The 22,301-nt window shown below is 31.9% G+C and overlaps 2 protein-coding genes across 2 annotated transcripts; both read right to left on the reverse strand.

The window, feature by feature from the left end:
- Nucleotides 1-10,236: 10,236 nt before the first annotated feature.
- Nucleotides 10,237-11,166, reverse strand: LOC129230264 (uncharacterized). The gene has a single exon (XM_054864665.1). The coding sequence runs from the start codon at nucleotides 11,164-11,166 to the stop codon at nucleotides 10,237-10,239; it is 930 nt and encodes a 309-aa protein (XP_054720640.1).
- Nucleotides 11,167-11,219: 53 nt separating this feature from the next.
- On the reverse strand, nucleotides 11,220-14,802 carry LOC129230265 (uncharacterized). Its single transcript, XM_054864666.1, has 2 exons — nucleotides 14,715-14,802; nucleotides 11,220-14,605 (listed from the first exon to the last, which is right to left on the reverse strand). Exons 1-2 carry the CDS (start codon nucleotides 14,800-14,802, stop codon nucleotides 11,220-11,222), a joined length of 3,474 nt encoding a protein of 1,157 aa, XP_054720641.1.
- Between the last annotated feature and the right edge of the window lie 7,499 nt (nucleotides 14,803-22,301).

The following is a 22,301-nucleotide window of genomic DNA, read 5'->3' on the forward strand; positions in this document are numbered from 1 at the left end:
CCGTGTGTCAAAGGCAACCATATGAATCATGCATTGATCTCTCCTCCCCGCCCCCTCCTCAGTCGATCTTGGTGTTGGCCAAACTTGAAAAGTGGATTGTCAGTTATTTTAGGTTGCCGACCACTGTTTTACTCATAGGCTTGAAAAGTTAATTAAAAAATTTAAATATTTTAGCATAGTCAATGAATGAAAATTAAACAAATTTATTTTTAAAAAAAATCAAGATTTATAACAACATTGCTATTTCTTTCCTTTTGAACTTGGGTCAAAGGTTGACGATCCAGTTTCATTCAAACAATATATTTGGGATTTTTCATTTTAATCTGTGTCACCAATTCATCAAGTCTTATTCGAAGAGTTAAAATGTTTCATTTTAACTGTTTCTCAGATTTTCTATCAAATTTTGAACAATATTAAAAAAATTGTATTGGAACGCACAAAAGGGATTGACAAATGAGCAATTGAATAGCAATTGAAATTAATTAATGTTTATTGTTAGTTCATTAAAAGAGAGAGAGAAAAAAAAACTAGCTCTAAAACAAATGATTAAATCTTTTCTTGCCTCTAAACTGTTTTCTTTCTAAACTTATTTCAGGCAGTATTTTGCTTTAAAAAAACTCTTCATAAACAAATATCACTTCGATAACAATTGATTTTCACTGCAATAGCGATTTTTTTTTTGAATACCAATTTAATTTTCTATAGCTCATAAAAAGAGATAGAAATAAAACCAAAGGACAAAGGAAAAAATAATAATTTGAAACTAATTTATTCTTGTCTATCTCGCAATGATGTTGCATTTTAATGGAAAGTTGGCTACACCAACTGCAGACAAATGCGTTTTCGCTGGAAATACTATTGCAAATTACCTCAATTCTACTTAAAAGAGATATTCAAATCGGAATTGCTTTAAATATGAGCAGGACTGGTATACACTTTTCTCTTTAAAGCAAAATAATTTTATCTATGGAATCAAGCATGAATTGAACTATATGTTGCACGTATTTTTCAGTGGATTAATTCGTTGAGTTTCATTTTGAAGTAATAATCTTAAAAACTACATTTTCAAATGAAACGAAGGAACACATGAACCAATGAAACAACGATGATTTAACAACGTCTTTTATACTTTTGTTCGAATCTCATTAGTAAATGTAACTAGTATTATTTAAAACCAGCTTAAAATATTTCATGTAATTAAAGTAAAATGATCAAAAATTCGTTTTGCGAACAAAAGTAGAAAATGGTAAAAAACGTAAATGAAGCCTTAAATGTCCCAAAACTTCTGTAAATATCTTTCTTAGGGATGGGCAATATCGTTCTCTTTAATAACCCGTTCATCAAAGAAACGTTCGATTGTTTTACCCGTTCATTGAAATTGTTCATTTGAACGACTTCGTTCTATTAAAAATGTTGCAGGGGATCTCCTTGCGAGAGTTACTCACGGACATTGAAAATGTTTCATTGGATCAGTAATATTATTTGAAGCAAAAGACAACTAAAATCATCAAAAATATGCAAATAAAAAGTTTAGCAAATATATTTTATTTAGGGTTAGATATAGAGCAAACACAGTTCATTTTGTGAGAGATTTCTCGATGACCATGTCGAAAGATATCTGTTTTCCTTTCCAAAAGTCGCAGGTTTGACGGTAGTTCTAATGTGGTATTCGTTTCTTTCGTTTGCATGAAAAATAAAGCAGTTCAAATTCAAAGAATTCTTAAATTAAATCAGTTCATTCAAACGATCAATCTACCGCTTTCGTCGATGTTAAATTTAAGTACAACAGATTTTGCTTCTAACTTCTTATTATTCTATTATTCTTACAAAAACTTTTAAAAAAAAATCAGAAACTACAATTCGGGGATGCAAAAACATTATTTGTTGTTTTATTGGTTTCTAAGATGAAACTTATTCCGTCAACGCAGGTGTAAAAACATTTTGAATTGTTTAAAAATATCACTCATTAGCTAAACATTTTGACAGGATTAAAATTTCCCTGAAGAACCCTAATTACCGTTAGTGAAGCATGATCCATATTGAACCTCATTGAACCGAAAACGAAAAGAAATCAATCCCTAGTGCTCTATATTAAATCAAATTTTAGCAAAATTCAATTAATAGTTTAAAATAAAAACTTTGAAAGTAGGTTAATGAGACTGCGGTTTAAGGTGTGTATATCGGTTTGTCTGCTTCCCTCTTGCTTTTGAAGGATCACTCTGGTTCGAACAACAATTTCTTTTTCTTTATATATTACATATATATATATATATACATACAACATGAGATACATATTTCAAACATAAATTCAAAGACATTGACAAAATGAAAGAATAAAAACTAAAATGTACTGCAATGCCAGTGCAAAGCTGCTAGAAACAAAAACAGTACAAACATATTGATGAATAAACAATCTAAATAAAATCGAAGATGCAAAACACAAGAACAAACAAATGAAAAATGTGAACCAGGGACCAATCCTCATCTTGAGAAAGTGTTGGTCCCTGGTTCACCTTTTACATTTGTTTGTTCTTGTGTTTTGCATCTTCGATTTTATTTAGATTGTTTGTTCATCAATATATATGTATATATATATATCAAAAATTTATAACAGGAAAACAGATAGAACATTATATCATAATTTTTCGAAAATAATGAACAGGAGAACAAAACAATATTTTCAAACAATCGTTGGCTATAATCACATGTCGCAATCGGAAGAAAAATCGTTCAATTTCTATTCTTCTTCTTTGACTTAAAGGCTTACTACGTGCAGCGCCATCTTTTGAAACGTTTTTGAACTAAAATTTGGAACTCTGAAGGAAAAAATTTAGCACTCACCACATGAATTTTGTGCAAGAATTGTTTTTTTTATCATTAATCATTCTCCAGTTTTACATTTTTGAAAACAGTCAGTCTTTTTCAGGACACCCTGTATACATATATCGCATTATACATCATATATATATATATATATATATATATCGCATTATACATCGTATATATCGTTATATATACATCGACAGTCGTTTCTGCGGATAAATTATATATTAAAAGCAATATTTAACGTAGAACATGTTCAGAAAGTTAGGGGGAGGAGTATGTTTGTAGTGGTTGTTCTTAAATTTTTAGATCTTTCTAATATTACCTTCTAGAGGAAAAATTCAAATCTTTTCTCCTAAACATTCAGTCGAGTTTCGATAACTCGAAGTTTTTTACTCGAATACTCCTTTATCTCTAAGTTTTCATCGGGTCCCAAACTTTTGAGACTGTTGTAGAAACTTCCCATAAATTGAACTACCAATAACTGGAACGTTTTAGCCAGTCCCTTGGGAGTTCGAGTTATCGGGAGTTGACTGGTAAAAAAGGGCCAAAGCAATTGTGCATCCAGAACATTTTTTTAATTCCTAATTTAGAAAAAACAAAACAGGAAAAATGTGAAAGTAAAAAAAAAAAACTCTACGCCAGAGATTTGACACTAACAGTTCGTTGATCGCCAGAGAAATTGGATTCAGTTTATGAATACTTAAAACGTAAAGCACAAAACAAAGAACGGGTGAAATTATTTTTAGTTTCATCCTCAACCTTTAACATTAGTAAATTTTGTTTCGTTTAGCAATGATTACTAACAAAACGAATTTAGCTGGAGTTGAATAAATTGGAATAAGTACCCTTCTTCTGTTTTCTTTCCTCGTGCTTTGAATTTTGGTTGTGTTGTACGTTGATTAGTGACTTCTCACTTCATTTTCCGCATTCGAATTGTTATTGTTTTCGATTAGTCTTTCCTTACTTGTTTTGGTTTCTGGTTTTTATTATGTCTCAATTTAACAGGTTTTGAAGTTTTCGTATTAAGAAGCTTCGTTTTTTGAACCACTGAAAATTCCTTTAAGAGTGTTGTTGTATGTTGATTTCTGGTTTTTGGCTTCATTTTTCTTATTCCAGTTGCAATTGTTTTATATTGTTTTCGGTTATTGTCTGCTTTTGTTCGTTCTGGTGTCCGGTTTTTATTATGACTCAAATCGATAAGCTTTGCAATCTTCGTAATAAAGAAGTTTCGTTTTTGAACCTTTTGAAATTTCTTCAAGAGTGCAGCCACAAGAAAATCATTCCAAGTTTTATCTCTTTGAAATGTAGTTTACCACATTCTGTCAAAATTTTCAAAGTAATCTTTCGGTCGAAATTGACTTTATTTAGAGCTTTAATCCAGGGAATTAGGGAGTGTCAATCGTTTATTGAACGTGAAATTTGTGATTTGCGTATTTCTTTTTCAAATTCTATTTCTGACTTTGATGTTATTGATAGAATTCATGAACTAGAAATTCTTGGTCATTTTGCTTAAAATCAATCATTTAACTTAAATGTTTTTCGTATTTATGTGAAATATTAAAATTTAACCTTTAAAAGACCATAAGGTTAGCGGTAGAGTACGGACATTTTACATACATAAAACTATTAAAAGGCGACATATATGACATTTATCTCAAGTTTTGTAATGATGGGGTCGTTTCCAAAATTTTTAAAGTATTTTTTTCTGAAAGAGCATGCTTAAAAACATAGGATCTGTCCATTTTTTAAAATAATTTGATTAAGTTTAATTATTTTTAAAAAATTACTTTAATCGGTGCGCTTTCATTGTTTAACGCTTCTGTCGATGACATCACAAATGATGAAATGCCATTTACTGTTGCCATCAGGGCCGCATCCAGAGGGGGGGCCTGACGGGCCCGGGCGACCCGCGAAACCCGAAATGTTTTGTACTGTAAAACAGAACAAGGTTTTTTTTTTTTATTCTTAATTTTTCTACCATTTAAAATTTATAATATTTTGAAGAAATACAGAAAAAGCAGTTCTAGTTCTCATTAGCTGCAAGGCACACTTGAAATTTAGACCTTTAATTAGGACTTCCTGCTCTCTTTCCCAATTCAGTTCAGGGCAGTCCAGGGTTAAGGCAGGCCCTTTGTCAGTTCAGTAGACTTTTCAAGTCTACCAAACTGACTTCTGTGCACTTCCTCCTCCAGGGGTGTGCACAGAAATTTTGGGGCTGTCACAAATGCTTTTTTTGGGCCCCCTCCATATTGTTTACCCATATTTTCAACCCTAGGTTTTAAAATGTTGGACCCCATTTAAGCTCGGGCCCGGGCCAACAGGTGTCCCTTCTACCCTCTATGCACGACCCTGCCCTCCTCCCCCTAAAACTGTTCTAAAACTTCCACTGTACTGATTTCGAGCCGGGGACTCCCCAAAGGCTGGGCCCCTAGTTTACGATTAGGCGAGTATTTTGTTACCAAGATGTGCCGAATTCAGCTCCTTGATACATCCTGAGTAAAAAATGCAAAAATCACGATTCTCGCGTTTTTGTAGCATAATTTTCAAGATCATTTTTGTGACTGACATGTTTCTTGTCTTGCATTTATTTAATGCCAAATTCAGTATCATGGAAGTTCTTTTGTTATTGCTTGTTTTTTTTTCTTACTTCTACTGCATACTGTTAATACCTTTAGTATGAGAAAAAAAATAACACTTACTCTACTCTCTTTCATTTTCTGCACTACTTGTGATTGAAAAAAAAAAGTTTGTTTCGAGAAATATTTCGTTGCATTTATTTTTAACTTAAAACGGGTGTGTGTTACAAAGTTATAATCATTTTGTAAGATTGTGCAATCAACTTCTGAAAAGTGTAAGTAAAGAGCTTCAAATAATTTAAACTGTTCGAGAGTCTTTGAAAATTATTTAAGTTTTTGAAATTTCTTGAAAAGTTCTTCAATTTTGTATCTTATCAAGAAAATAAAGTATGAATTGTACAAATGGCTAGAATATTACTCTTCCGTTCTTATTTTCTGAATGTCTACACCATTTCTTTTAAACTATTTTGTACAATTTTCATACTGTAGGGCATTTAATGAAAAAAAGGGGGGTAGGGGGAGTGATCAAAAACAAACTTCACTAAAAGCCGATATGAGCAGATGACGAAGTGCTTCTCTTTTCTCCTCTCTCGTTTTTCCTCTCTGTCCATTAAGTTTCATGATTTGTCAAGCAAGCAATTTTTATTTTGTTTGATCTTGATTTGCAAAAGAATGTATAACTTTTAAAAGACTTTGTTTTCCTTTTTTTTTCTTCATTTTTTTGTTGTCTCAATTACCTAATATAAGGCCTCAAAATACAGATTTTTTTTTCGAAAATTTCTCGGAGGGAAAACCCTCCTGAAATTATGGATGTTCTACATCCGATTTAAAGGGACACTCTCTTGTTATCCTGACCACTACAAGGTGAATAAGAAAAATAATAAGAATTAAAATAACAACAGTCCAAACAGTAGAATAATTAAAAATCGAGACAAAAAGGCTTCTATGTTAACATTTTTATGCGATTGGTGTGTCTATATGTACTATATGTGTGTGTGTGTGTGTTAAGCAATGTGCTAATCCGGGCCCCTCCCGAAAAAAAATTCTGGATACGGCCTTGGTTGCCATTCAGAAAAGCACAATATTTAATTCGCATCTTTACTCACGTGTACTGGCAACGGTACGGTTGATAGCAAGCGTATAGGCAATTTTTAATTCGCTGCTTGATTATGATAACGTGGAAACGCAATGAAAAATGCGCCGAAGGACATCATTTGTGACGTTATAAAGACCACTCATTGTTTGAAAGATTGGACATTTTAAAAAATTAATTAAAAAATAACTGTTGGGAAAATGAAAATATTTTCTTGGTCCATGTTATTTTTTTATCTTATTTTATCATTTTCTGCGACATAAAGTAGTACTTTTGACTGAAGGAAACAACCCCATTGGTTCAGCAGATTTTGTGAAAATAGTTGGGGCATATTGTCTATATGGTTCATTAGGCAAGCAGAAATACAAACCTTTTCTAAAATTTGAAAATTGCATTATTCAACTCAGAAACATTTTAGTAATTAATGACTACATTTAATTTCCAATTAAAAAGTAATTTCGAATAACAGTAGAAGCTTGAAGCTAGAATATTAACGGGAAGCAACTGATTAGTTTTGGAAGAATTTAACAAACAAAATTAACAGCATTTTGTAGAGTATTAAACAGATTGCATGCTTAAACACAATGTACACAATGTTTAAAGCTCCCCCCTGTAACAACACGTGTAAAGCATGAGGACAGTATAAAAATACGGTTTAGCGTTTATTTCTTTAATAAGATGCAAGTTCACTTCTTTAATAAGTTCCGCCCAGAAATAAACGAGCCCAATATCGGCATTCGAGCATATATATTAGCTAATTAAGATGAATGTTCTCTTAATTAGCAAAGACTGCAAATTATGTCTAACATACCATTTTAAAATTTGAAGCCTGGTTTGTAAAACAAAATATGCCTCTGTCATCTGATGGAACAGATGCGTAAAAAATAAACAAAGTAGTAGCACCTTTAAAAGAGCGCAAAAGCATCTATATGTTAGTTTTTCCACAAAAACTTCTTTAAACGTATTCCAAAATAAATTCATAAATAAGCGAATAAAATACAAAAATAAATAAATAAATAAAAATAAAAAGTTGGTGAAAATAAAGCGCCTCGTACAATTTTTGTGGCTAAAAATTAAAAAATAATAAACAAACTTTCGAAAATTGTCCTCTTAAATTAAAAAGTCCTCTTAAATAATTTTCCTGAAAATTATCTTTTGAAGCTCTTTCTTTCTATTAAAACATAAAGCACACCAAATTTCCCTTTATTATCCGTTGCTGAGAAGAAAAATAAATTAATTAAAGCATTAGAAGGAAAATAAACTCAAATCATCTCAACTGTCATTATTTCACAATAAAAACTTTTGCGCGTTGAATTCATTTCATTTTGAAACAGTGATATTTATCTCTGACTTGCATCAATAATAAGCCTACGAGAGAAGGGATTTCAATCATTTCCAGTTTCTTGAAATCGGGCAGCAACTGATTAGTTTTGGAACAAAACATTAACAGAATTATTTTGAGTACTAAACTTTTTATTTTCCGTGTTTTAGGTTTTTTTTTTTTTTTGGATGCATAGGCCCTTTTTTTATGCTGTTTTTCTTTCTTTTTTTCTTTGACTCTAACGGAAAATTGGCCACTATTTCAAAAAGTGGCTTCTAATAAAATTGCTACTCGCAGTCATTGGGAATTTAAAAATTTCTGCAGGTTTGTAGTTTGCACAATCCTTCTATTTTGTTTTGAAAAATAACACGTACCCTCTGCTTTTCCATCAACTTTTTGTATTTTATTGTAATCACTTTTTGATGGAAATAGATGCGTATTTTTTTATAATTAAATTATCAGTCATCATTCCCACTTGTATTTCATAGACGAAATAGCATCTTTTCTTGCTACAAAGAATGCATTTTCAAGATTTGTTTAATTATTTTACTTATTTATAAATTCTCTTTTTGTTTTTAGAGACATTTTTAAAATGTATAGAGCCATTTCCATGCTTTTTTCTTCTTTCTTTTACTTTTTCTGGGAATAAGACTAAAAATGCAATTGAATCGTTATATTTTTTTATTAGTCTTATTCATTGGAGGCAACGAGATAGGGAACACAGCGCCATCTAATGAACAAAACAGGATCTAATATTGGCTCATATTTTGCAAAATTTCACTCATTCCCAAAAAAAAATATTTTAAATGTAATTAACAATAGTAAAATTTTGCCAATGTTTGAAAATGCAAAATCTAAGTGCCAGTATTAGATAAAACTAGTAACGTTGAAGCAATTAAAAAAATATTTGATTTCACAGTTTTTTTGTAAAATGTTTTTAGGTAGTACTTAATGACCCCAATACATAACTCTATTGCCTAGACGTCAGTGTTCACCAGTGCTCAACGTTTTCTTTCTTCACTTCTGGGTATTTGTGTGTGTGTGAAATAGAAGGGGGGGGGGTCCTTTTTCGACACTTTTGAAGCTTGGTGCGTTGCTGTGACGCTCGAAACAGTTTTGTCACTAGGTTTCGTTCCATATATATATACATATAAAAAAAGTTAAATGTTTTTCCTACTGCTTCTTTTTTTTTTTTGGTAACAACTTATCTCGTAACAACAGTACTTCGGTAACATGGTTGTTACCGTCTCGTAACACATTTTTCTACTTTGTGAGCCAAATTGTCTATGCAGTAATAAAAAAGTTCATGACGTTCTTCAAAGAAAAAGCTTGAATTCAAAAACACATTTATTTTAGACTATTTACACATTATTTACATCTATCTAATTAAACTTCTTTCAATAAAAATGGCCAAATTAATCTTATGTCGCCTTCATCTTAATAGATAAATCTTATTCTATTTTTACGCTGTTGCCACACGTCAAAAGTAAATTTCTTATTTTCTCGAGGCGGAAAGGATGATCACTACTGGATTTTCAAGTCTTATCTCTATCATCCTCCCCACCTTGAGTTCTGAACAAACTCTAAATCTCATCAATAATATAATTTTGTCCTTAACTAATAAATCCCCAAAATAAAACAAAACATCATAAAATAATTCAAAATACTTAAACATAAGAAACAAGAAAAGTCTAATGTCAAACTGGAAAGTTCTGTAGGAGACACAGTTCACCAAGTAGTCACCCCTTTGTGTCTCCACAGCTCTATGACGGTGCAGTGACGGGTGCATCACCAGAGTCACTGTCCCTCACAGCCTCAGCACAGATTGGAATATTTCTTGGCTCTTGTTGGATGAACACAGGAAGGTCCGACCTGTCATTCTCTCTAAGTTCAAGAGGATACAGTCTCTGTATTGGCCTCATCACAAAGCCCTTTGCAGTCTTCAGTTGTACTAATCGTACGACATTATCTTTTCCTGGGAAAAGCTGAACTACTTTTCCCAGGGGCAAGTCCAGACGCTTCTTATCTTCGCTACCGATCAGGACAATGTCTCCCCCTGCTATCAAATCATGAATTTTCGTGGATTTCGAGCGAAGAAAACCAAGATACTCAACTCTAAATCTTTTTCTAAGATGATCGCGAACAGTTTGTAAATAATTTAATCTTTTATTTAGGGATGTTCTTTCTATGCTGTCCAAGTCAGGTGTATCTGTCATAGGTAGATCGCGTAGAAACATTGCTGGCGTTAATGTTTTAAGTTCTGGGTCCTCTGAGACATATGTTATAGGTCTATTGTTCATTACTGCTTCGCATTCGCAAACTAATGTTAGAAGTTCTTCATAATTTAAGGAAGAACGTCCTAAATTCTTTCGGAGAAGGTTCTTGAGAATTTTTATTAGACTTTCCCAAAACCCTTCCCACTATGGGGCTGATGGAGGGTTAAACTTCCATTTGATTTGAGAAACTTCAAATTCTTTCTGTATCTTGTCCCAGTCTAATTTCTTTAGAGATTTATCTAATCCAACAAAGTTCGTCCCATTATCGGAATAAACTACAGAAATTCTTCCACGTCTTGCAATAAATCTTCTCATAGCGTAGATGAACGCTGTAGTACTAATTGATTCCACCAACTCCAAATGAACACATCTGTAAACCGCACAAGTAAATATCACAATCCAAATTTTGCTTCCTGACTTCGTAAAAAGGGGACCTGCCAGATCCACCCCTGTAACTTGAAATGTAGCAGACAATTCTGTTCTATGGGAAGGAAGAGGTGGCAGAGGAGCCTCCAGATGTTTAATTCTTTGCCTCTTGCAAATAACACAATCTCTTACAACCGAATGAACAGTCTTTCGTCCTTTTACAATCCAAAATCTTTCTCTCAGAATTGTTAATAATATCAGTGGTCCTGCATGCTTGTTCAAGATATGTTGTTCTTCAATAATTCTTTTAACCAATGGATGCTTTGAAGGTAGAATAATGGGAAATGAAAATTGTTCTGTCTCAGTTTCATTAAATATTCGGGACTTCATTCTCAAAATTCCGTCATTATCTTCATAGACTTGTAAACCTTGAAGTGTTTTCTTGGCATTCTCATTGATAAAGCATTCCCTTTGAATGCAGCGAAAAAGAGTCTTCTCAGAATTAGTAATTTCGTCCCCGGTAATTTTTTCCAGCTTTTGAGAGTTCTTAGCTTTTGGACGAAAGCGTAGTATCCATGCTAGAATTCTTACTATCTTCGAAAATTTTGAGTGTCTTTCAGCAAAATAAACTGCTATGGAAAATGCTTCGCTGTTATTTGCAGAGACTGCCACTCTGAGTTTCTCCTTTTCAATTTCTTCTTCATTCATATTAACCGAAGATTTAGGCCAGTCATCTTCAGTTTGTTTTAACCATGAAGGGCCTAACCACCAGGAGATTTCAGTAACTGTTTCACTCCACATCCTCTTGACAGTAAGTCCGCAATATTTTCACGGCCAATTATGTGGAACCAATTGTCTGCTTCTGTTAGTTTCCTAATCTCATTGACTCTGTTTCTCACAAAAACCGACCATTGATCTGGTCTCTTTATCCAAGCTAAAACGGTAGATGAATCAGTCCAGAAGAATGATCTCACCTGCTCTAAGCTCAGAGATTCCTTTAAAGATACATAAAGTCTTGCTCCTATGGTTGCGGCCATGAGCTCAAGTCGAGGAATAGTGATAGGCTTCAAGGGAGTTATTCTAGCCTTTGCTTGCAGAAGCTGAACACTGACTCCTCTTCCTGAATATTCACATCTAATGAAGACACAAGCGGCATAAGCAACTTGACTTGCATCTACAAATGTGTGGAAGCTAATATTTATATCTGGTGTAATGCCTAACCATCTTGGGATTTTAATATTTTGCAAAAGAGGTATGTCTTTTTTCCATTTCAAGAATCTTTTCTTTTTATCTTCACTTGCTTCAATATCCCATGATAACTTCGTTTTCCACATTTCTTGAAGCAGAAGCTTAGGTTGAATCAAAACTGGAGCTAGAAAACCAATAGGATCAAAAAATTTTCCCACAAGAGAAAGGAGATTCCTTTTTGTAAGTGCTTTTTCTTCAAATTCAAGACATGTAGGATCAATCTCTAAAGAATCGCAATTTTTATCCCAGACGAGTCCCAGAACGTTAGATTTAGCTTCTTGTAAAGAAAATGGATCAAGAGCGGTAGTTTCCCACCCCCTCAGCTCAAATCTTCCTTCTTTCATTATTCTTGTACTCTCTTCTATGAAAGTATGAGCCTCAAATTTATCATGCACACTTGTTACACAGTTATCTACATAAAAACTATTTCTTAATTTTTCTGAAATCACTCTTGTTTCCTTCTCACTTAATGATGTTCTGTATAAATGGTGGTCTAGAACCGCTGACAAGAGAAAAGCGCTACTGGTAACGCCGAAAACTACTCTCGTATGACGAAAAATGGTTAATTCATTGTTCTTATTATACCATAAAAAGCGTAAAAAGTCTCTGTCTTCTTTATTCACTGATATCTGCAAAAAGGCCCTTTTAATGTCAGCAACAACCCCTATTTTTCCTACTCTAAACCTTGCTAAAATCGAAGGAATAGTTTCGATTAAATTTATTCCTGTTTCTAAACAGTCATTTAATGAGGGATGGTTGGGACCTTTTGAAGACGCATCAAACACTGGTCTAATCTTGGTCGTACCTTTTTCTTTAATAACCGGGCGATGAGGTAGGTAATGCGCTGGCATGTCTATCTCAGAATTTGATAGTTCTTCGATTATCCCTTCTTGAATCCATTCGTCAAAAACTTCATCATATTTATCTCGAAGTCCTCTTTTGTCTAAATTTCTACAAGTAGATTCAAGTCTTTTCAACGATAGATTATAATTATCGTGTAGAATGGCATTATCCATCTTCCACGGTAAATTTACTTCGTATCTGCCGTCTTCGTTTTGTTTCACTGTTTTTTGGAAATAATTCATAACTGCCTTATATGCATCTTCTTTAGAATTTTGTTGAATTGGATCTCTTATTCCGATAATTTCTAAATCCCACAACTTGGATACTGACATTTCATTTTGGGACAGCATAGTTGTAGCACTCATAGTAAAATTTCTTTTACAATTATTTTGTGGAACTTTCCCTAGCAAAGTCCATCCCAGTTTAGTATGTAGAGCAACTAAACCGGAAGCTAATTCTTCACGTTTCCCTGTGAAAAGTTTTCCGGCAACGTCTGCACCTAAATGAACTTCAACCGATCCAAAGTTTCTTTGAACGTCTGTTAGATGAATGCCTTTCATTTTCAGCTCCTTTAACCAAGGTCCCTTTCTTATACTTGGAATGTCATTGCAAATAATGTTTTGATCTAAAACATCTAGACTGCAAGTATAACTGCCTTTCAGATCTGCCAAAAGAATTTTATAAGAACGATGCTTCTCAATTTTTGTTTTTGCGCCACCAAATAATGAATGACTAAGTTCTTCTTCTCCTTGCACTTTAAATCCCATTTCTATAACGGTAGGTTTCAAGATGTATGAAAACTGTGAACCTGTATCAATAACCGCACGGACATTTCGTTCTTCATTTTTACCAATTAACTTTACAACTAAAGTTTGCAAGAGAACCTCTTTGGAAGTCATAGAATGTAACGCATCAACACTTTTCTCTAGTTCACTGTCATTATCTTCAGAATTTTCCCTAATTCCACTTCTCTTAATATCGGGACACATCATCTCATAATGACGTCTTGAACAGATGCGGCATTTTATGACACTTCTACATTTATTGGCTAAATGTCCTTTATTAAAACAAATAAAACAGCAACCTAGTTTCATCAGAAAATCTCTTTTTTGACTCATTTGTTTCATCTTAAATTCTTTGCAATCTCGTAATAAATGTTTATCCTCTTCACAGAAAAAACATTTACCTCCCTTAAATTTTGTTTCGTTCAACAATTCGGACGCAGTTGAAGGACGATTTTTGCTAGTTTTGTGAGACAGTTCTTGAGAATCACGTTTACTATGTACAGGGGGGAAGTGCTCAGTGTTCTGCGTACTTGAACTTGAAATTAAAGTTGCGGCCTTTTCCCGACTTATTACTTCGGCTTTTAAAATTTTCATTATTTCCGAAACCTTCCATTCATCATCTATGGTGTACTTCTTAGTTATCTCTAATACTATATCGTTTGGCAGTAATCTGATCAGAATCGGACAAAGTAGGGTTCCATAGCTATCTTCTGTTACTCCCAGCGATTCCAAATTTCTTATTTCAGTTTGACAAGTGTCAAATAATTTACGCAAGGAAACAACATCATTTGATCTTTTTACGGCATTAAGGCTAAGTAACTTATTCAAATGAGAGTTAATAACTATGGTTTTCTTGCCAAAACGGTCTTTTAAGGTGTCGATAGCCGATTGATAATTATTATTGGTCAAGCTAAATCCTTTAATTGCATTCGAAGCTGCCCCTTTCAAATATGAACGTAAATAGTTGAATTTGTCTACATTAGAAATATCGGTATTCTTGTGGATTGCAGACTCATATTGGTCCCAGAATCTTTGCCAATCTGACGGATCACCATCAAATTTATCGATAATCAGTCGCGGTAGATTAATGTGAGCAGTTTCATTTTCCCGAATCACGATTCTTTGTTCTGTTTCTGAACCATTTAACGTCGCAGTCGGCGCAATGAAATGGGAAGGAACTTCAAAATTTGTTTTGGCACGTTTTACTATTGATCGCCAAATTACTATGTTAGAGTTGTATTCATCACATTTTAAAATTTCGTCTTCTAAATCTTTCAAATCAATCGTTTTTTTGAATTTCAGTGTCGAGACAATTAAGTTCTTTTTCTTTCAAATCTAATTCTGCCAAATATTGGTCTAAATCCTCTTCATTTATGTTACCTTCTATAAATTTGGCATCAATTTTGTTGATTAATTTTGTTGTTTGAGTTCTAAAAACAGTGCGCTTTGCTTTATTAACCGCATCCATTATCTACGTATTGCAGTTATCTTAAATTAAAACTTCAGCAAATAAGCACAATATCTTTTATAAATTCTATCAAATCGTATTTTCTGTTTCTTACAGTATAGTAAGCAATGGTAACTTACTTCTTTCAATCTTGCAGAGGATAACCAAAAGTTCGTCAGTCATTCCATGGCGATCACGTCATAATAATTCCATCTGTATTACTGAATAGACAAAGTCGCCCACCCGGGGGCGCCAAATGTTACCGTCTCGTAACACATTTTTCTACTTTGTGAGCCAAATTGTCTATGCAGTAATAAAAAAGTTCATGACGTTCTTCAAAGAAAAAGCTTGAATTCAAAAACACATTTATTTTAGACTATTTACACATTATTTACATCTATCTAATTAAACTTCTTTCAATAAAAATGGCCAAATTAATCTTATGTCGCCTTCATCTTAATAGATAAATCTTATTCTATTTTTACGCTGTTGCCACACGTCAAAAGTAAATTTCTTATTTTCTCGAGGCGGAAAGGATGATCACTACTGGATTTTCAAGGCTTATCTCTATCAATGGTACTCCCAAGAGTACAAGAGTTACATTTCGTCATAAACATTTTATAGCCTATTTTTGAAAAATTTTCTTCAAAATTAGCAATTCTACAATCCAAAATAACTGAACTGTTTTCACTAGTTCTCGTGGTAATTGCACGCTGATAATACACTAAGCACACACAGAGAGGGAGGAACTGCTACGAATTAAACGAAAACGTAAGCGATAGCGATTTAGTTGTAAAATCAGGTTATAGAGAACATATTGATGGTCGCTTTTTCGTGCCTAATGCATAGTAGCCATCTTTGAGGATCTACATTTTTGTTTAACAGCGCTCGCACACGTTTTAAAAGGTTTTATGGTACCCAGTTTTTCAACATAATTTAGCATATTTTAATTTTATAATTATTTTCAGCATATTGTAGAGAGTGTTCTGTTTATATTTCTTATGACATTTTTTTTCCCTCTTTCTATGTGTTGGATTTTTCTGTCGTGGGTACTAGAAAACTTTTTGCACACTTTCATGCTAACGTTTTAGACAACATTTAGAACATTAATAAAAACAAAAAAATAGTGTACACATTTTTAGAACAAAAATAAAACAACAAAAAAAAATGTTGCACAAATATGATTTTAAAAAATTCTTTCTGTTCTCTTTTTGTTTCAGTAACTTTGCATCACAGAAAACATATAAAATTCGAGTTAGAAAATAAAAACTCGAGAAATTTTTTTTTTTAAATGTTCATTCAGATTTCTATCTGAAAAAAAGTAAATAAATAAAAAATTATATCTAACATGATGCTCTGGTAATTATGATGAGTACGCATTTGACATACATTTATATACGTTTTTTTAAATTTTTCAATGGTTGATTTTGGTTCATTTCGTTATTGACTGTTTTCTCTTTCAAAAAAAAAAAAAAAAAGGTGCAAATAAAGCAATAAAAAAATTAAAAAATGCTTGAGAAAGGCAACTTACAATTTTTAGCAATTTCAAGGATGCCTCTGAAAAGAGATAAAAAAAAAAAATCATCAAGCGCCTTATACTGCAGCTTGTGAGACATCATGGCAGTTATAGATATCGCCAGGTTTTTTCAAGGAGTAAAAATACTCCTTGACAATTTTTAGAGGAGTGATATTCACTTAGGAGGCCAGAAATATAAGAAAACAGTAAAGACCAAAAAATTAATCAAATCTATAGAACCAATAACTTGGGGAGGAAAAAATGGAATATGGCAGAGACAAGTGAACTATTTTGATTTTCAATAATCAGAACGCTAGAAATTTTGTATCTAAAAAAAAATAAAAATATTTTTTTAAAATTCCAGTTGCATTTTTAACCTTTTTTCCGTGACAGTAGATTTATGTTTAAAATACAGAGCCTGAAAATACTCTTCGCTTAATTTTTGAGGCGGATTTTAAACTTTCAATGCGTGAAGTACACTTGTATAGACGTTAAAAATACCTCTGATCGTAGTCAAGAGTGGTATTAAGAAAAATTTCTTGATGTTAAAAAAATACCATATAATCTTTCACGAAAAAAAAGGATGGACGATACTGGTAACTTTTATGCGTATCAACGTGGTATAGTTACAGTATATAAAAAACATAATAAATTATATTTATCGTGAAAAATATCTTTTTTTTTTTTTAATTCCATCATTTCGATACCAAATGCCACGTTTGTTCTAAACAGTTTTGGTTCCATAAAACGGCTGATTCAATAAAGCGGCTAATTCAATAAAGCTGAATTTTATTCTGTTTTCGACAATTTTATTCATTAAAGCTGTTGATTTAATTAACCAGCGTCCAATGTAATAATAATAATAATAATAATAATAATAATAATAATAATAACAATAAAGTCAATCGCCTGGTAGTGACGATATATTTCTTTCAAACAGAACACTCAAATTTGCTTTGAATGAGGTAACAGATGACATTTGGAGCAAAGCGAAGGAAGACTTTTACACGTAAAACAAGTTTCTCTGCGGCACCATTTTGATCTAGCTGAAAAGACTCTCGTACAGGAATTCTTAGGCCCATAGTTTTGGGATTCATTCAACAGAAAACTCATTGGATGCGACTTTAAAGTTCGAAAGAAGTCTGAAAGTTGAAATAAATAAATTTTAAAACGGAAACCACTAAAATAACTGAAAAAAAAAGTTTGTTGAAAGAGCTATGTTTTTAAATTTAAAATGCAATTTGATCTCCAGCCATTTCATTTGCAGGTAAAAATTGTAGAAACTTCAAAAGAAAACGGTATCTGTGAAAGACTAAATTGAACGGGCGAGAATAATTTCAAATGTATAACTTGATTGCAAGGCGATGAATTAACTTGGGACTCATTTCTTCTGGAAGAATTCAAAATCTAAGATGGTAGTGGAAATAATTATCCAAATATTTTCAAAGAAATTTCAGCCCATTGTCTTTTTCTTATTCTTCCCCTCAAAACAAATACCACGGCGAAATATATTTTAAAAAATACAACTTAAATTTCGAGATGAAGAAAGATAAAGAAAAACTTGTTAACTTTTTTTTTTTTTTGGCAATTAGCTCTCACGATCATGCACTGATAGTAATAATATGCACATTTAGCATAATAATTTATCAATAAACAGGGTGTTATACACAAGTGAACAATATAGGTAACGTCCCGCGCAGTGCGGTTATAGAAAAACCCTGCGCTCTAGTTTATTTATTTATTGTTATTATTATTATTTTTTAAAGTAAATAATGCGTGCGAGAAAATAGTGTTCAGGAATGAGGTTTTCTCACTATCCTCAATGAATAAATATTATTTTTTGAAAAAAGTGCTAATACCAAACTAAGCCTACATTACTCTCTTAAAATTTGTAATAATACTTGATCATAAAAGCAAATCTTTCTAAAAAAGTAAAGTTTTTTGCAAGCATAGCCATAAAACGAAAGTTCTTCATTTCAATTATTCACTAGAATGGCGTTTGGAGATTTTACCCTTCGTTGAAAATACAGTGAAACATCTCCTAAATGACACTCTTCCTACGCGGATAATTTTTAATTTCCTGATTCCAAGGCGAATAACATTACTAAACCCCTGTCCTGCAAACACCTCTCTATTGCGGACAAAAAAAAATGTCCTGTTAGTGTCCGCATTAGAAGGGTTTTACTGTAATACAAAACTTTAGTATTAGACATATTTCCAGAGACGGAAAAATTTAAGCGTGTTTATTGGAAACAAACATGATAAAGATCAGAAATATTCGATTTTGATATTCTTGTACGAATGGGTTTAATTTTTGTGATCGTAATTTTTTGAAATAGCTTCTATTTCGATCTCAAGTTTCGTAAAGGGCTCGTTGATACCACTTTTGTTAATTGATGCTTTTATTTTGAAATGATAACAATAAAATTTTGAATTTTCCTCATAAACATTTTATATTAAGTATATTCAACAACGAACGAGCTCGATTTTTCTCCTGATCGGATATGCGATTGGTCGAAAACTCGCTTATCCAAAATTTAGAGACTCTCTTTTCTCGACAGTCGAGCATTTACTGTAATTTAGACATGAGTAAAAATACAATGAAACCTAATTTTACGTTTCTGAAAGAACTGTGTTAAAAAAACGTAGAATACAGGAAATGCATAAAAAGTTAAAATTAAATAGAAAAAAAAAATAAAATAAAAGTACACAAATAACTTTTTCAAAAGGTATAATAATGTCTTTCGAAAAGGTCGTTATTATACACATTGTTTTAATATTCAGTTGCGAATCCGAAAGTTCAGGTTGAATGTAGCAGGGCTGCGGTGTCATAAGGAAAAGGGCTGAAACGTCCCATTCCTTTTTTTATTTTATTTTTTCAATCCCCCCCCCCCCCGCCCTTATAGAGAGGAGGAAAAACCTCTACATAAAGTTTGAAATATTAAATTCATGAAATTTTCATTGTATTTTATTGTAAACATAAGACGCATCCACGCTAGAAATTCAATTTGAAAACCAAATTTTTCAATAGTTATGATTTTAAAAGTGGGATTATTTAGAAATCCCATTTAAAAAAAAATGAACAGGATTAATTTGCTCCTCTTTAGTCACTCAATCATTTACGTATTCACTTATTAATTAACTCAGTTTCTAATTTAACATTTCTTCATTTAATAATTGACTTTTTTCTTTCATTCTCTTTTACTAACTATTTTATTTTTCTTCATATATTAAGTAATTAAATTATTCATTTATAGTTTCAGTATCTTTTCATTTATTCATTTAACCTTTCATTTACTGATTCATTTCATCAAAAATATATTTTATACTCGAATAGAGAATATTTCATTAGAAAAATATTTTGCTTATTTATTTTTTTTGGAGCCGCAAATTAGCGGCCGACAATAAATAACTGTTCGATGCAAGTTTTATGAAATAATACAATGTTCTTTCTTTATGTATTGTAATTTTCAAAATAAATTTCCAATTTGTTCATTTTAAAAAAACTCAGTCATCTTAACTATTTTGCCCCTCATTCCTCTAATAAAACAGTTTAAAAAACGCAAAAATGTAGAAATTTCATTTCAAAATAGAAAAATTAATTGGTTTGTAGTAAGTTTTCAAAAATAATATAATTTAATTTCTGATTTGAAAATTTGTATTTACTCGAATGCTCTTCAAAAAAAGCTTTTGCAGAACTCTTTATTAGTTTTTCAAATAAGGATCAATTTTCCAGTGGGAATTTTACTGCTTCAAGACTACAAATTATTTCTCCTTCAACTTATTAAATTGAATAGAAAGAAGCTGCTAATTATTTAAGCAAATAAAGACTACTGAAAAGCACCTGGGGGAAAATTAATAAGAGCACCATTTGGGGGGGGGGGATGGAGTGCCCTTTATTTGGAAGCACTCTGTCCCTTTTTTATCTGGGGGAAAGACTAAATTTGATATTTAAAATCATCATAAGATTTAGTTTCGTTTTAACGGTGGTACGAGATGGTGTAGGACATGGCACGAGACCTGCTATGCCTCAATGCTCGACTGTATCGCTTCCTACATTCACGATAGAGGTAGCAACGGCGCTCCATTCATTTGGAATTTCTCCAGTAATAACTAATCATTTTGTAATCACTTTCTAATATTTAAGTTGCAATCACGTGTGCAAAATTTTGTTTCATTCTGACAACCCTTTCTTGGTGGGACGATTTTTCTTCTATAGAGTAATTCTTTAAGCTTCAACCCCCCTACCCACTCAAAAAAAAAAAAAAAAAAAAACAGCGGCTATGACCAAGAAAAATAATCAAAAATAATCACACAATTCTACATTAAATATGATTTATTCATGACATACATAATATCTACACATGCAAAAGAAAAATACGGAACTATAAATCTGCTTATAAGTTTCCATAACATGAACTTAAATAACATAAAATAGTTTGACAAAGCCTTCAGTTGCAAGGTCTTTGGCACATTGTTTTAATACATAAACATAAAATATAATAATTTCGAACAAAACATTGAAATGGGTGCAAGACAAAATAAAATATAATATTACAGTATCAAACTGAAATGAAAGACTACAACTTTTATTACAAAAAATGCTCTACAATTATATACATTTTCTACACATTTATTGAATACCATATTTATACAATAAAAATAAATCTAATAGAAAATTTTTAACATGGTTGGCAGCTTCATTAAAAATTGGAGTACACGTTTTAATTATCAGTTAGGTTCTAATATCTGGAATTTTTTTAAAACTAATAACGTAGTTTTGTGTTTGACAAACGCTAAGAGAAACTTTGCATCTCAATGACAGAGGAATAAAATAAAATGAAGAAAGAATACTACATACTTGCGCTAAATTTTATTAAAGAAAAGATTTGAAAAAGTTTTTAAAAAAAAGGGTCAAAAACAACTATTGACAAAGCTAACGAAAGAACAATACGCGTTTCAAAATATTGCTTGTTTTAAACAACACTACACATGATACGGCACAGATTAAACCTTGCAAACAGCTAGATAGAAGGTTAGATAAGAAGCCAAACTTTACAGAAAAAAAGGTTTTAATTCCGTCTGTCTCTAAAAACGTTATTAGTTAGGTTTTATGAGTGTTATATTTTAGTCGACATACTATATCACTTATAACAAAAAGGGGGCGGGGAGAGAAACCGAAAATATGGCGAATCTTCTTAGGAATTAGTACAATATTTTTAGTTTGTGCATGTATGAGCACAAAAAAAAAAAAAAAAAAAAAAAATATTGTCCTATTGATAAAAGACAGAAAAAAAAGTTGTATTTTGCAATTATGCTGAACTTTCTCATTTATATAATTATCACAGTAAAAAAATTTATTTAAAAAAAGAAAAAAAAAGCATTTTGTTTATGCGCACTGCCAGAAAAGGCTTTAAATTCCAGATACTTACCCTATACGATGCTGGTATCAAAAATATTGATTTTAGAGACGTATTGCATAGTAGAAAAGAACCTTTCGTAACTGCGCAAAAATTATTTGTGTCAACAATTTTGGAACAAAAATATCTTTTTAAAATTTAGAAGAATCAAAAACTTCTCTCAGAGCATTATTACACATCTCTAAGGCACTTGTGGCCTGGCAGGGATCGGAAATTCCGAATTTTATATCTCCACAAAGAATCTCCTATTGATATTTAAAAATATCAAACTTAAGTACATTCGAAGTTGACTACTCAATCAACAGTCATCTGTTTTCCAAGCATTCCGAGAACGAGCAAATCGCATTATAAAATCAGCACTTCGAGAAGTCAGAAAATTCTAATTGTAAGAAATTCTCAATCATTTATTAAGAAAATGAAATTTCCATTGAGCAACACAGATAGCATATTGATTTAGATTTTAGAGACATAATAATAATAAAACCTTCATATCACTCAAGGCTTTATATAAGTTATTCATTATTTGGAAGGCACATTTTATTGCAGCAATTATCGGAATAAACTATTATACTTCAAAGCTAATT

Source organism: Uloborus diversus, chromosome 9, assembly GCF_026930045.1.
Source record: "Uloborus diversus isolate 005 chromosome 9, Udiv.v.3.1, whole genome shotgun sequence".
In the NCBI taxonomy this organism is placed as follows: Eukaryota; Metazoa; Arthropoda; class Arachnida; order Araneae; family Uloboridae; genus Uloborus; species Uloborus diversus.